At 36.4% G+C, this 15531-nt stretch overlaps 1 protein-coding gene across 1 annotated transcript in view; it reads left to right on the plus strand.

Annotated features, from left to right (window-relative positions):
• BBS9 (Bardet-Biedl syndrome 9) overlaps nucleotides 1-15531 on the plus strand; it is a 179961-nt gene that overhangs the window by 151625 nt on the left and 12805 nt on the right. The window contains exons 14-16 of the mRNA XM_054571306.1: nucleotides 647-751; nucleotides 5263-5277; nucleotides 10945-11085. Of these exons, the coding sequence (XP_054427281.1) occupies nucleotides 647-751; nucleotides 5263-5277; nucleotides 10945-11085 (261 nt within the window). The remainder of the gene's footprint in view (nucleotides 1-646; nucleotides 752-5262; nucleotides 5278-10944; nucleotides 11086-15531) is intronic.

Consider the following 15531-nt stretch of genomic DNA (forward strand, 5'->3'; position numbering starts at 1 on the left):
GAAGGAATAGTTGAATGGCTGAAGTAGCCTTGGGGGTGATATCCAACCATTGGTTTCTCACTTCATTTCTAATTTTTCATAATACTTCCAATGTACCTTTTTAAAATACATTCTTGAAACACTTATTTTTCCACTTAAAAACCTCTTATGGCTCTCTAATGCAGATTGGAGGTCAAATGGTGCTTATAAAAGGCTATACACAATCCGCTGAGTCCCTCCTTCCATTTTCCCTGCCGTCTGCGTTCTAACCATGATGAAGTGCTGCTCCTCACTCCCGAGGCCCTTGCTCTTTGTGTACCTTTTTCTCTGTTCATGCTGCCTGTTCCTCTGAGTAATGAGAAGCACCAGGGTAGAATGTTAGGCACCTTGCCCGGGAGTCAGTCCCTCGCTGGGCGTTCATCATATGACCTTGGGCAAGCCTTGTCATCTCTCTAGCCAGATTTCTCCTGGGAAAAAAGAAGAAGAGGAGAAGAAGAAGTGGGGACAGTAATACCACCCATCTTATAGGGTTGTGAGGATTACATGACTTAATCGATATAAAGTGCTTGCGTAGTAGCTGGCATACAGACTATTCATAATTTTAACTGTTGTTAATAATCGCTGTCCAAAGTGATATAACCTGATGTTACTTTCACATTGCCTACAGCACCAGAGATGACTAGAACAGTAGCCTTTTCTGTTTATCTGAAAGGAAGTTTTTCACCACCTGAACTAGAAGGAAATGCTGTTGTTTCTTATTCCAGACCAACAGGTAAATATAGTTGTTCAGGAATTTATAAGATTAATCAATCACTCCTTTGCACTTGTTGGAATTATGAGTCAAATGTTTAAGGGTTAAGATGGAAAAACACATTGTAAAATATTCGTAAATGAGAAAGTATTATTTTCTAGTGCTAAATAATTGTATGTCCAAATTACTTTCATGTGCTACAAATAATTAGTGGTAAGTCTATTTAGCTGATTTCTATACATAATGTTTGATTCTATCTTTTCAATTAATAGCAAATGTGATATATTTTTACTATCACTAGAAGCACGCTATGTAGTTAGACTTCACCTATATGAACAAAAGAGAAAAGTCTAGTCTGAATAAATGAAAGAGACTATCATGGATTCCCCCAACATTAGGGAAATATTTAGTTTTAGATATTGTTTTAGTGACTAACACTCTTTAGTATCTTACATGTTACAATATTTAAGACCAGATCTACTGATGTTTGATTGTATTTTTTCAAAAAGCTCTTTTTAGATTAAAAAGCTTATCTTTAATAAAATGGTGGTTGCCAAGGGTTGGAGAGGTGTGTAAAATGGGAAGATGTTGGCCAAAGGGCGCACGCTTCCTGTTCTGATGTGAGTAAGTTCTGGGGGTCTAATGTAGTGTGGTGACTGTAATTAACAATACTGCATTATATACTAGAGGGTTGCTAAGAGAGTAGATCTCAACTGTTATCGCCTCATAAAATGGTAATTATGTGAGGAGACAGAGATATTAATTAACCTTATTGTGGTGATCTTTATGCAGTATTTACATGTATCAAATCATCATGGGGTATATCTTAAACTTACATATATGTCAATAATATCCCAATAAAAATCTCAATAAAGCTGGAAAAGGGAAAAATATTATCTTCAGTCCAGTTGAGATTTAGTTATCATCAGTTTCAACTAAATTGGGTCAATTTTATATATTTTTCCCTGTATAATGAAGTTTCCCTAGTAATAGTCTGACAATTATTTGATTGGTAGATAAAGAATAATTTGTCATTGCTTTCTAAAAAATGCCTAAATGTAGTGTAACTGATAATCGGGTATTTCAGCAATGTTGCTTTTGTTTTTTTAAAACATTCTTTATAGTTTTTAGTTTTTTCCTCTATTGAGGGCCACGTTGCTTATTTTAGCAATTTAAAAAAATACTTTGTTGATTATGCCATTACAGTTGTCCCAATTTTTCCCCCTTTGCCCCCCTCCACTCGGTACCCCCCATTCACTCTGGCGATCCCCCCCAATTTAGTTCATGTCCGTGGGTCATGCGTATGAGTTCTTTAGCTACTCCATTTCCTACACTGTTCTTAAGATCCCCCTTTCTATTTTGTACCTACGAATTGTGCTTCTTGGTCCTTGCAACTTTCCCCCGATTCTCCAACTTCCCCCTCTCAACTGATAACTCTCTAAATGATCTCCATATCTATGATTCTGTTTTTGTTCTGCTTGTTTGCTTGGTTTGTTTTTTAGATTCAATTGTTGATAGTTGTGACTTTATTGCCATTTTAATGTACATAGTTTTGATCTTTTTCTTTAAGAAGTTCCTGTAACATTTCTTATAATAATGGCTTGATGATAATGAACTTCTTTAGTTTTACCTTGTCTGGGAAGCACTTTAACTGCCTTTCATTTCTAAATGAAAGATTTGCTGGATAGAGTAATCTAGGCTGTAGGTACTTGATTTTCATCAATTTGGATGCTTCCTGCCAGTCCCTTCTAGCCTGCAAAGTTTCTTTTGAGAGATCAGCTGACAGTCTTAGGATAGTCTCCTTTGAAGGTAACTGTCTGCTTTTCTCTTCCTGCTTTTAAGATTCTTTCTTTATCTTTAACCTTTGGCATTTTATTTATGATGTGTCTTGGTGTGGTCCTCTTTGGGTCCATCTTATTTGGGACTCTTTGTGGTTCCTGGACTTGTATGTCTATATCCTTCACCAAATTAGGGAAGTTTTCTTTTATTTTTTCAAATAAGTTTTCAATTTCTTACTCATTCTCTTTTCCTTCTAGCACCCCTATGTTTCAACTGTTGATATGTTTGAAGTTGTCTTAGAGATTCCTTAGCCTATCCTTGTTTTTTGGGGATGTTCTTTTTTTTTTCTTGCTCTTCTGATTGAATGTTTTTTTCTTATGTTCCAAATCATTGATTTGATTCTTGGCTTCATCAACTCCACTGTTGGTTCCCTGTAAACTTTTCTTTATTTCACTTAGTGTAAGCTTCATTTTTTTCCTGGGTATTTTTTATGCTGTTGAAATACCCAGTGAGTTACTTAAGTATTTTAATAACCAGTGTTTTGAACTCTGCATCTGTTATATTGCTTATCTCCATTTTGATTAGTTCTTTTTCTGGAGTTTTGTCTTGTTCTTTCATTTGGGCCATGTTTCTTTGTCTCTTCATTTTGGCAGCCTCCCTGTGTTTGTTTTTATGAATTAGGTAGAGCTACTTTTACTCCTTGTCTTAGTAGCATGGCCTAATGTAGAAAAGCATACCTGTAAGTTGGAGGGGGCAGAGCCATAGGTAATCACCTGGGCGAGGCAACCTGTGTGAACCAGGTTGATGGACTCTCTGATATGGTGTCACTGCCCTATGGCTCTGTGGGGGGGAGGGCTCAGAAAGGGGACAGTGCTGCTGCCTGGTCTCTGGAGTTTTTTGGGGAGGAAGCTGTTCCCTGCCACTTGCCCTGATGCCAGACACTTCAGTTTCTTCCCCGTATGCCACTGGTGCCCTTCTAGCTGCTACCAGGGGTGCCCTCCCAGCTGCTGCCCCTGTGCTGGGGCCCCGAGGGAGTGAGTCTGCATTAGTCCTGAGTCTGTTGTGGGCCCTTTAGGAGGGAACTCCTGAGAATCGCACAGTGTCTTCCACCGCCCCAACCTCCACTAATTTTTACAGCCAGAGTTATGGGGACTGACCTGCCTGGCACTGGAATCATGGGCTGGGTGGTCTGGTGTGGGGCTGGGATGCCTCACGCCTGCTGTATCCCTCCTGGCTTCATCCCCCACACATGGGTGTGGGACACGTGGTCTGTTACATGTCTCCGCATCTCCGCCCCTCCTACACAGTCTGGATGCATGTGACTTTATTGTCAGACTTCCATACAGCTTGATATTTTGATGATTCTGGGTGATAGTTGTTTTATAGTCTAGTTGCATTTTTGCTGTGGTTGTACGAGGAGGTGAGCAGTGTTTACTTACACCTCCATCTTGACTGGAAGTCTAAATCCTTTAGCAATGTTTTTAATAATTGTAGTTTTTATTTTGTCTACATGAATTTTTGGTCTTATGCATTGATAATTCTGTGCTCTGAGATGATTTTATAACTTTAGTACATGTTTTGAAAATCTGTTCTTTCTGCTTTGTAAGCTATTTTGCTTTACATTTTTAAAAAAATTCATTTTTAGCCAGAGGTGACCACTTTAGCCATTTACTTATGCTTTCAAAATTTGAGGTTACATAAATACTTTATGTTTAAATGGCTTTGAGAAAGATGGCTTTAGAAGAAAATACAAAACTTCAAGGAATCAAGGCGTGATAGACTTTTTTAGTATGAGATATTTCTGAAAAGAACATAGAACTTTTCAATGTTATTTTTAGTTGTGAACTAAAGAAGTAAGATATATTTGGCTAAAATCTCTAAATTATTTATTGCTAATTGACCATCTCAAGATCATAGGCATTGTTATACTTTTTTTTACCCTTGTTACACTTTGAATATGTAGCTGTAGAGACTTTGATGCCTTTATACAAGAAGTTATTTCATTTGTTCTCAAGGAAAAGTAGTGACACTGTTTGAAAATAAATTTAAAATAGCAAAATCGGTTACATATTACATGGATAAAATGGTTAAAAATACATTATAAAGTTGTAAAATATGTGTGTGAGCTCATTGTTGTACATACTGCTTTTGGCTATTTTGTTTTTCTATAGTCAGAATTTAAAAGATTATAAATTATTGCTAAACCAAAGAGCATAGCATTATTTGGTTGAAAAGTAATTAGAAATTCAAGTAAAAGAAGTCTATAAAAGTAAGACAATGTTAAGAAGAGACATTATTCTGTAGTAGTATCTACTGACTGAAATCATAATATAAGAAGACTAATTGGAAATATTAATATTATTATGTATTTGGCCTTTCACTTGACTTCCCCCCCCCCAACAATTCATTTAATGCTCTTGGTGCCATTTACATACTGAGTTTGGTTTGCTGTTTGGCTAGATCATATATTTTTACCTCTTTTTGCCACATTTATGCTAGAATGACAGTCTGTCATGGACTTTGAGAATGGAAGTACAGATATATTGTTAGATTTCATTTATTCATGTTTTCCTCTTCTATTGTGGATTAACTTAACTATTAATGGAGAGCCATTTAAATCATCAGTGAGAATCTTGAAAGTTTTAATTTATATTTTTAAGCAGATATGTATTAAATTTGTGTTGTAATTGCACCACTGATAATTTGTTCCATTCTTTCTCCCCCACCCTTTTTGCATTGCTTCTGATGGAAAGATCGAAATCCTGAAGGTAAGAAGATAATTTATAACAAAATGAATTTCTGAACTAAAATGTGGTCAGTGAATTGAATGGGTATTATACCATGCATTAACTCTTTTTATGGACTGCTATTTTAACTATAGAAACCTCTTTAAGCATGATTCAGTTCCTCGATCCTGCTGTGGAGGGTACACTAGACCTTTCCTTTCATAGAGTCTTGTCATTCAGTATTAGTTGTTTCAGAATCATGAGAAAGAGAAAAGCTCCATGACTCTTTTCAAAAAAAGAAAAAAAAAATCATGTGTCATTGACAAGTTGTTTTTGTAAGTCATCGGTAATTTACCTGCACGCTCTGTTATTTTATTTTACTAAAATAAAGAAATAGTAAGGCACAAAGAATGTTTGCCCCTGAATTCTCAACTGTCTGTTTTCTATGTGCCCCAACAGAGCCACTTCTGTCTCTAATCAGAATGCCCTGCGCACTCATTCTGTGGGCCTATTCTGTGTCCTGTTTAGAATTTACGGGGGACTGTCATCAGAGATCTGACCCCTTGAACTTGCTGGGTCAGTGTTGTTACCCATTCTGCATTCCCCAAAACCTTTATCACTCTGCTGTAGGACATGTCGTAATATGAATTTCATTGCATTCGTTCCTTAGATTCCCCTAGTAGGTTTTGATCTTTTCGAGAGCAGGGTTCAAGCACTTGTCATTGAATTATACAATATTCGGGTAAATGACAGGCTCTATAAAAGAATCTTCTAATTTGGTTATTTTCCTTCTATACACTAAGGTGGTTTACCTTAGTATTAGCTATTTTAAGACAAATATTAGATAACAATGTTAATTGTTAATAAATACATAAAATACTTAATAATGGCAGTATTTCCTCATACAGCTTTGGTGATGCCAGCAACCTGAGTTGCATAGTATTTGGGAGGTGAAAATGTACTTTTGTGAGAAATATTTTAATAGGAGTATGTGATTAGCTTAATAACATAAAGTAAACCTGTCAAATTAGAATTTGGGTTATTAAAAAACCTATTATTAATATTGAATATTTATATTTTACTTTGCAAGATTGCATGCAACTGATAAGCTTTGCACTAACTTTTGTAAAATACCATATTACTATTTAAGTGATTTGTTTTAAGTTTAAAAAAATAAGTAAATGTTATTATTGAAAGTAATATATTCTGTCTTACTGCAAATTCAGTCCCAACCATCAGGGAAAAAACTCACAATATATGGAAATTTTAGTATTTTAATACAAAGCTAAAGCTAGTTTTAATACTCTGTTATGATGTATTTTAAAATTATAATTAAGCTGTGGGGAGTAGAGGTGAAATACTCAGCTTCATCTAGTAGGCAAGAAAATAACGTGTTGCCACATAGCTCTCACTACACACAAGGCTTCACATTTCAAAGACTGGTCCATTTTGTTGGCCCGGTCTGTCCAGGCTACATTGCAGATAAGCATTCTTGCTTTTACATGTGGAAAGAGGGAAGCAAACGAGGTTTTCTGCTCTCCGGTAAGAGTTAGTCTCCATTATTTCTGCATTAAAGTCACATGCCATGAGCAGTGTAAACCAGGAGTGCAGATGGAGCACAGTACGTAGCCAGACATAACAGGAAGGGATCAAGGAAGTTCTGGCTACCAGACAGTGCTACTGCTTGGGGTTCCTTGTTTTCAGTGCGAAATGACTCTAGCAGACCCCTGGAAAGAGCGCTGCCGGCACCATGCAGACATGTACTGCGTATACGTAGTTATTCTACTCTGACATACATGTTCTTTTCTCTCTCTCGTTGAAAGCACATTTTGGTTTGTCTTTTGACAGTGATACTGGGCTCTTGGGCGTGCCAGGTGTAATTAGAATTCTCTTCGTGGAAAAATTGTTGCGTCAGGACTGGTTTTGATGTGGAGTTTCTTTCTACATGTTAAATAATTTTGTGATTAATTGCACCATAGTATTGTAGATGCGACTATCCATTTCCTCTAATAGGCCAGAGAGGGAAGTGTTTGAAGGAGAGGTGATTATATTTGGTGAAAACTGCAGCTCAGTCAGGCTGATGAATGAGTAGACCAATATTTGAGTATTATAAATGACCAAATTTTTCTTTTCTCTCAGCGTAACATTCAGAGTTGAATAAGCCCATTTGCCAACTATGTAGAGAAAATATTGTTGATGGCCGGCAATGTTAGGACCAGTGAGGTGCTTTCAGCTAGTTGGAAAGTCTTTAAATACATGTAATTCCTTCCTCCCTCTTATTACAGATACACGCATGCATACCCTCACACACACCTTCAAGTGTCTCTGGCTTCAGGTTCTCAGATTCCATCATAGCCTAAAGAGTAATTGGTAGCCAAATTCACATTTCAAGATCCTCAAAAAAATGTGAATTTCAATAGAAATGTGCCTTTCTGATAAACCTCATGACTAAATACTAGAGATTCTGTTTTGAAATGCTTGAGTTTTAATTTGATGGGAAGTAATATAAAATACTGGCACTGTGATTTTCCTTTTTAAAGATATGGTTTCTTTAAACTGCTTTCTAAAGGATTTCATATTCATCACCACCCCCCCACCCCATGGTAACACTTTTCAAGCTGCCATCATTTAAAAAATGGCCATAATCATTTTATTCAGTACAAGTGTCATCATTTTTCAAAATAATGTTTTCCAAATGTCCTATGAACAGGTTTACAATTTCTGGAGAAAAAATGAAATTCTGGAGAGGTTCTACAAATCTGAGCAATTTCAGATCATTGCCCAAATGCGTGATACTGTCATTAACTGACCTAACTGAGCTAATTGAGTTATAATATATTTCCCTTGTTGGGTTAGTTGGTGCTTGCAGTCCATTTGTTTCAATTTCTGAGAACATATATACACCACCAGTTTCTTTAGTTCTGGGTTCTTAGAGATTTAGTAACAATCTTTAAATATAGACTCACTAACGTAAAGCAAGTGTTGATCGTGATTAATTAGTAGTAGTATTTTTTACCACAAATTCAATCAGTTCCTGGTCCAAGTGAAATACAGCTACAGTTTTAGCCATATAGTTTTAGAAGAACATTTACACCCAAATTTTGCTTGAACAATGAACTCAGACTTTCGTTCAAAGTATATAGAAGATAGCTTATTTTTGTGCATATGTGAAATTATCAGAAGATGGAGTTTTTCCTGTTATTCTGATCATTAAAAATGAAGGAAATGAAAGTACGTTTCAAATTTTTTTGTTCCTTTCAGTCTGCATCCATTAATTGAGACTATAATTTATATACTGTACAGGAAATATATTAGGTATATTTCCATAAATTTGGGGACATATGGAATATATGAAGTTGAAAAAATAATGCTTCAATTTGTCTCTTTTGTGGTGATATTCATAGTTGTGGTTTGAGCAGTAGCTTAGATCATGCTACCATAGTATTTTGAGTCAAAATATTTCACTGTTGTAAAGTGCAAATACACATGCCTTTAAAATCTCACAGAATGTCAGGAAATCATACTCTGGGACTTTTCTGAAGAGCCACCAGTTATAATTTGCATCTGGGATTTCAGGAGAAGTGAATTTAACATCTGTTGGTTATGAGCAAAAAATGAGCTATGTAAAATTTGATGGATAATAGATTATGTTGAAGAGAATGACAAATACGCTGCACATGCTCTGAAAAAGTATCTAATTGACCTCATATATCAATGTTTCCATTGCTGATGATCTCTCACTATCCCAAAGAATAAGTAATACTGAAAAGTATATACTCCCAGCTTGGACATAGAGCTCAACTCCACTCAACTCCAATTGGCTTTAACAAAATATATTGCTAATTCTAGGGATCCTACTTCAGGATCATGTCCCCAGAGTTGAACTGCTCTTATTTGGCTTTTTTATTAAGCTGCTCACTCACTCCACTGTAAAGAAATAAAGGAATTAATGTGGGGGTCCATCAGGTGGAGTCCAGCAGCATACAGAGAGACAGGTTTCTGTATATTATCTTTTATCTTACCCAATCAAAAATAGAATCATAGCCCTGGCCAGGTAACTGAGTTTGTTGGGGCATCATACTATGCACCAAAATATTCATTTGTTTGATTCCTGGTCAGGGCACATACCTAGGTTGTGGGTTCTGTCCCTGGTTAGAGTGTGTGAGGGAGGCAACTGATCATTGTTTCTCTCTCACATTGATGTTTCTCTTTTGTCTGTCTGTCTTTTCCTCCCTCCTTCTCCTGTCTCCCTTCCTCTCTCTAAAAATCAATGAAACATATCCTTAAGTGAGGAATTAAAAAAAAAAGAAAGAAGAATCCTAGAGTAAAAGGAGTGAAAACCAAAGTTGTAGAATTGCTTTTCTACATTTATATGTAGAGAGCCTAATTTGCTTGTGGTTTCTGTTTCATTATCTGTAAAAATAATGAAAGGAATGAATTTAAAAGCGTTTTAATTCTGTCCAGATGATGTGGCTCGGTTGGTGGGGCATCGTCCTGTGAACCAAAAGGTCGCTGGTTCTATTTGTGGTCAGGGTACATGTCTGGGTTTCAGGTTCGGTTCCCAGTTGGGCACGTACGGAAGGCAACCAACGGATGTTTTTCTCTCGCATCAACGTTTCTCACCGTCTCTTTGTCCCTCTTGTTCTAAAAGGAACATTTCAGTATGAATGACTCATGGACATGGACAACTGCATGGGGTTGACTGTGGGAGTGGGGGGTGGGCTGGGTAGAGGAGGGCAAAGGGGGAAAAATTGGGACAACTGTAATAGAATGACAATAAAAAATGAAAAAGAGGAATAAAAATATTTAAAAACTTTTAATTCTGACATAAAATTCCTTATTTGTATTTATTGTTCATTTACCTATTTCAATACCCCTGTATAGATAATGAAAAGTTTGGCAGTTGAGTGACTATGGAAGCCTTTCAAAGTGTCGCTTAACTGAGAAATGTGAAGTTCGGTGGACTGAGACAAATTTAATTCATTTGAAAGTAATGTTCTTCATATATAAAATGTCATTAACTTCAGTAGAACTTAAGTAGAGCAAATTCTGCCTTCATATTCATAATTTATTGCAAATGGTTAATTGTAACTTGGATTTTTAATAAGTAAAAAAAGCTAAACATTAAAGGACTTTTGGGGTAGAGAAATTGTTAGGTCATATAGAGTCTTTCTGATGTAAATTTCATAGTCATTGTTAATTTTAGCTAGTAGTCAACTTAGGTCTAGAACTTTGAAGGTCTTATTTTAAAGATCGCTCAATAATTGGCTATAAAATATATATAGGTTTCACTGTGATGATTTTTAAAATATGGTATTACTATTAAAGGCAGACTTCATGCCTGTGTTCATTTTTAAGATTTTAATTTTGCCTTTCACTTAAAAAATTCTATAGTACTCCTTATTTTTTAATTTTTAAATTACAGTTGACATTCAATATTATATTAGTTTCAGGTGTACAGCATAGTGGTTAGACATTTCTATAACTTATGGAATCATCCCTTCGATATTGCCTTGCAATTTTTGACAATAATATAAAAATGTGAATTATGATAGTGTGCTGTTATTTCAGTTATTTTAGACAAAATGGCCAGCCAGCAAACTTTTAAACTAAGATATGTTGCTAGTCAGATGATTAGCAGTACAGATTTTTTGTGTGTGAAATTATTTGTCAAATCTCTGACTCCGCATTTCCCTCTTTTTATTTCAGGCATTCCTCGAGTTAGCCAATGTAAATTTAGACTTCCCCTGCAACTTGTCTGCCTACCAGGTCAGCCTTCAAAAATTGCAAGCCACAAGCTGACTATCGATACCAACAAATCTCCAGTCAGCCTTCCCAGTCTCTTTCCAGGTAGGACTTTTGAAGTAACATGCCTGTACTATCAGAAATGTGGAGAATTTAGAATGGAATCCTTCATCAGCAGGTAATGATGGGGTAATTATCAGATAATTGTTAAGTCAGAATATAAAAATGCCCCCAGGATTTTTTCCTTGCCTGTTCAAAGGCGAATAGCTTATATCAACAAGGTAATAAGGTACCTTTTAAGTTTGATTAAAATTAGTATAATAATTATTTTGCTTCAGTATTCAGAAATGAAAACATCAAATGTTTCTTCTTAGACTGTGGAATTTTTTGGCTTGGAATGTAAATATTTATCATTTCCATTGTCGGTTTTTGGCTCTGTACCGTTCCAAAGTAGAGGCTTGTGCCCCCGAAAAGTAATTGCTTAAAGTAGGTGCTCCCTCCGTGGCCCTGTCATTGGCGGCCGCTGGAGGCGGCGACTGTTCACTCTCAGGCTCTGATCGTTAGAAGGGGCTTCGTACGTAAAGCTTCACTCTCACAGTGAACCTTTGGGGTGACTTGTGAAGGTGTGACTTTCTCCAGGTGTCCATTCTTCCTTCCTGAGTGCTTTAGAGAAAAGGGAGGCGCTAATTCGTTAAAACACCTTTAGTAACCAAGGTTTCTAATGTGTCCCATCTATTTACTTTCTTGGTGATGGGGTGGAATTAAAGAAACAAATCTGGCAATTCAATCAACCCTTTTAAATCCCTCATCAAAAATAGTCACTGTTGACTATGCGATGCACCCTCACCCTTGCTCTAGTGGGTAGGATTTAGAATACAATGAGTATTTCCCACAAGGTTTAGCAATTTATGGTAAGTCAACTTTAGTGTTATTAACTACTTAAAGTGCTTAAAATTTATTTCCCATTAATTTGAAGTGTTTTAAAAGCTTTATTTATGTGTAACTCTGAAAAGCCTTCAAAATGGAATGCTTTTTATTGCAATTGATCTATTTAGTTTGAGTTGAGTTTGGAGAGATTTATATGGGTTTTTAGCAAATAGTTTTGTACTATTTTCTCATTTTCTTCCCCTTTCTTTCCTTTTTAGTCAATTTTCTTATGACAAATTTGAATTATAAAAAGGGCAGAAGGAGTCACTGTCTTCATAACATCTTAAATAAATGCATTAATTCTGTGGGTCTCCTATACTCTCCAGGGAGCTTAGTAGGAAATTATATGTTGCACACTGAATTTATTGGTGCCTTTGAAAAAAGTTTAAGACTCTAGCTTCTGAGTAGTTGGTATTTATTTACTGCAGATGGATGACCCACAGAGGCAGAATAAGAATGCATGCTTTTGATCACAGAGTTAATCTCCGCACACTAGAGAAAGCTTAGGTAACTCATCCCTTTTTCTCCTGATTTGAGGCTTAATTGTTTTTGATATCATTGGTATCTTAGGCTTATCAGCATATATTTGTCACTTCATTTGTCACTTTAGAAATGGAACTCGATGACAGACTTTATTTTAGAAAAGACAGATTTTAAAAAATTTCCCTCAAGATATAACATATGTGATATAGTGTGTTCTTTTTGGAGTTCCTGGATTTGTGTTCATAGTGAACATGCTAGAAGCCTGTAACTGTTTAAAATAAGCTCTCTCATTACTTTTTCACTTTTCATCAGTACCTTTCACTTCTGGTATATATAAGACTTTTATATATTGATGCCAAAGTTGCTATGGAAAACCTACTTTTTAACTGAAATAAACAAAATTAATGAGCTTCATAGAGAAGAAATAAATCAACTTTTAATCAGCATCTCTTCCTATTTGTTTACTTCTGTTCTTTTTTTGGTAAGGAAGAAAAGGTATATTTAAAATAACTACTTTTTCTTATTATAAAAGAAATGTGAAATTTAGAAATGAATAACCAAAAAAAAAAGTTTGATCCAACTTCATTCTACATCAACATATAAAAGTCTTACCTATATGGTGAGTGAAAAGTACTCATGAACAAGGGAAAGTGAAAAGGTATTAAGAGTGCTTCTTTTTTTTTTTAAAGATTTTATTTATTTAGTTCTTAGAAAGAGGGGAAGGGAGAGAGACAGAGAGGGAGAGAAAGGTCATTGTGTGAGAGATACATCAAGGTTGCCTCTCACATGCCCTTAACTGGGGAACCTGGCCTGCAACCCAGGCATGTGCCTTGACTGGGAATCGAACATGTGACCTTTTGGTTCGCAGGCTCGCATTCGATTCACTGATCCACAGCAGCCAGGGCAAGAATGCTTCTTTTAAACAATTACAGGATTCCAGCATGTTCAATATGAACACACATCCAGGAACCCCAAGAAAAGAACACCTATATCCCACATGTTGGATCTAGAGGGAAAATTTTAAAAATCTGTTACTGGGTCCCAGACTTCAGTGATGCTCTGTTTTTTCAATCATTCTTTCTCCTAGAACTTTATTTTGGGTAGTTTCTATTGCTATACACTCAAGTACTTTTCTTCTGCTGTGCGTGGTGTGCTTGTATTGAATACTTTCACTCAATGTATTGACTATTTTTCATCTCAGACATCATAGTTATCATCTCTTAAAGTTTGATACGGGTCTTTCTTTTCTTCTTAAAATATCTTCCATGTCTCTAATATAACTTCTTTGAACACAGATAACAATATAATAACTTTAAACGCCCTTGTCTACTGACTCTGTCATCTGTGTTATTTCTGCGTTAGTTTTGAATGATTTGTTCCTTGTTATAGATTGTAATTTCTTCCTTCTTTGCATGTCCTGTAATTTTTGACTGAAGAACAGAGCTTCTGAATTTTCCCTAGTTGTGTGTCGAATATTTTAGTTTCCCTCTAAATATTCCTGAGCTTTTTTATTTTTTCTTTTTCCTGTGACACATTTAAGTTCCTTGAAAAAGTTTGATCCTTTCAGGTGTTTCTTCTAAGCTTTGTCAGGCAGGACGGGAGCACCACTTTAATTCTTGGGCAGACTTCGCCTCCTACTGAGGCCAGACTCTTCTATGAATTCTTCATGAGGCCTAGTGAATCAGGCCGGTTTATATCTGGCCAGTGAGAGCAGGGACTATTCCTGGCTCTCCATGGAATCTTCGATTCCATATCCCCTGTAATCTTTTTGGGTGTTTTTTCCCCTAGCTTCACATAATTTTCTTACAGACGTGTACTGATTAGTATTCTGATGTGTACTCGAGGGGCCCCCTGCAGATCTCTGAAGAGCTCCCTCTGCTGCTCTCTTGTCTCTGATACCTTGCCCTTGAACTTTGGCTACTTTGGCCTTTCCAGAGTCCTAACTCTCTCCCCTCTTCCTGGGGAGAAGGCTGGGCGGCCCCTTGGCCACCCCCCGCCCCCTGCGGCCCGGAGCTTTTTCTCCAGCAATCCAGCAATCGCAGTGCTCGCTTTGTTTGTTTCTTGTTTGTCCAGGATCATTGTTGTTCACTTCTTGATCCCCAGTGTCTTTAAAAAAGTGCTTCATATTTTTTGTTTCATAGTTTCAGTTGTCTTAGATAGAAGGGTGACTTTGGCTCCTGTTTCTCTATCTTGGCCTGGAGTGAAAGTCTCCAATATTATAATTTTTTGTTTATTTCGAGTCAGGATTCAAATGTGGTTCACTTTTTTGCAATTTTTGGATATGAGTTTTTGATGTCTTCTTTTCTGTAGGTTTCCCGCTTCAGCTCCCTTTTTAATTGTTTGTTGAAGAGCATAGATTATTTTTCCTATACGTTTCCCACACTTTGAATTTCACTGGTTACACCCTGTGATGTTGTTTAGTATTTTCTCTGTCCATCTTATTGCCTGTAAGTTGGTAGCTGTGGCTAGAGCTAATAGTCAGGCTTATTTTGACCACACTATTTAATGAATAGTGGTATATACTTTTAGCAGGGGATACATGGTAACTGCTTGTCTCTTTTTGTATGTGTATGATGGTAACGGCCTTTGATATTCAATGTGGAGATCCATTAATTGGTTGGAAGAAGAAAATAGTCATACTCCATTGTTTTTAAACTTCCTTCCATTTTTAGCGGGAATATTTCTAGATGGAGAACCTTTTTCTCATCTACCGTGGGTTGTATGGTACAGTCTGAGTAGGGTCATCAGCATAAATGCTTGGTTCTCTGTGTTTATTACTGACTTTAAATATGAGTTGACTCTCTAGAATCCTCCAAAACTGAGCTTTTGGCTTTTTTTTTTTTTTTTTTTTTAGTATCAGCATAAGCACATGCCTTTAATTCTATTTGATGTATTTTACTTCATTGCAGTTACTATCTTTTTTGATACTCAAATATTTTCATCTCTGGCCATGTCTTTAAATTGGCTCTTACATCCTTTTCATACAGCTCTTCTAGTCACTGATAGTTCCTCACTCTTGTTCTAGGTTCACCTCGTACATGTCCTGCCTTAGACCTAGGATGAACTAGCAGGAGAAAGGAAATTAGGTGACTTCAGAGGGTCTTTGTGGGGCAAAGGTTTTAGCCATTGGAAGCTAGCATG

This window comes from Pteronotus mesoamericanus, unplaced genomic scaffold, assembly GCF_021234165.1.
Source record: "Pteronotus mesoamericanus isolate MK-2021 breed Mesoamerican mustached bat unplaced genomic scaffold, CSHL_Meso_final contig_220, whole genome shotgun sequence".
Taxonomy (NCBI): domain Eukaryota; kingdom Metazoa; phylum Chordata; class Mammalia; order Chiroptera; family Mormoopidae; genus Pteronotus; species Pteronotus mesoamericanus.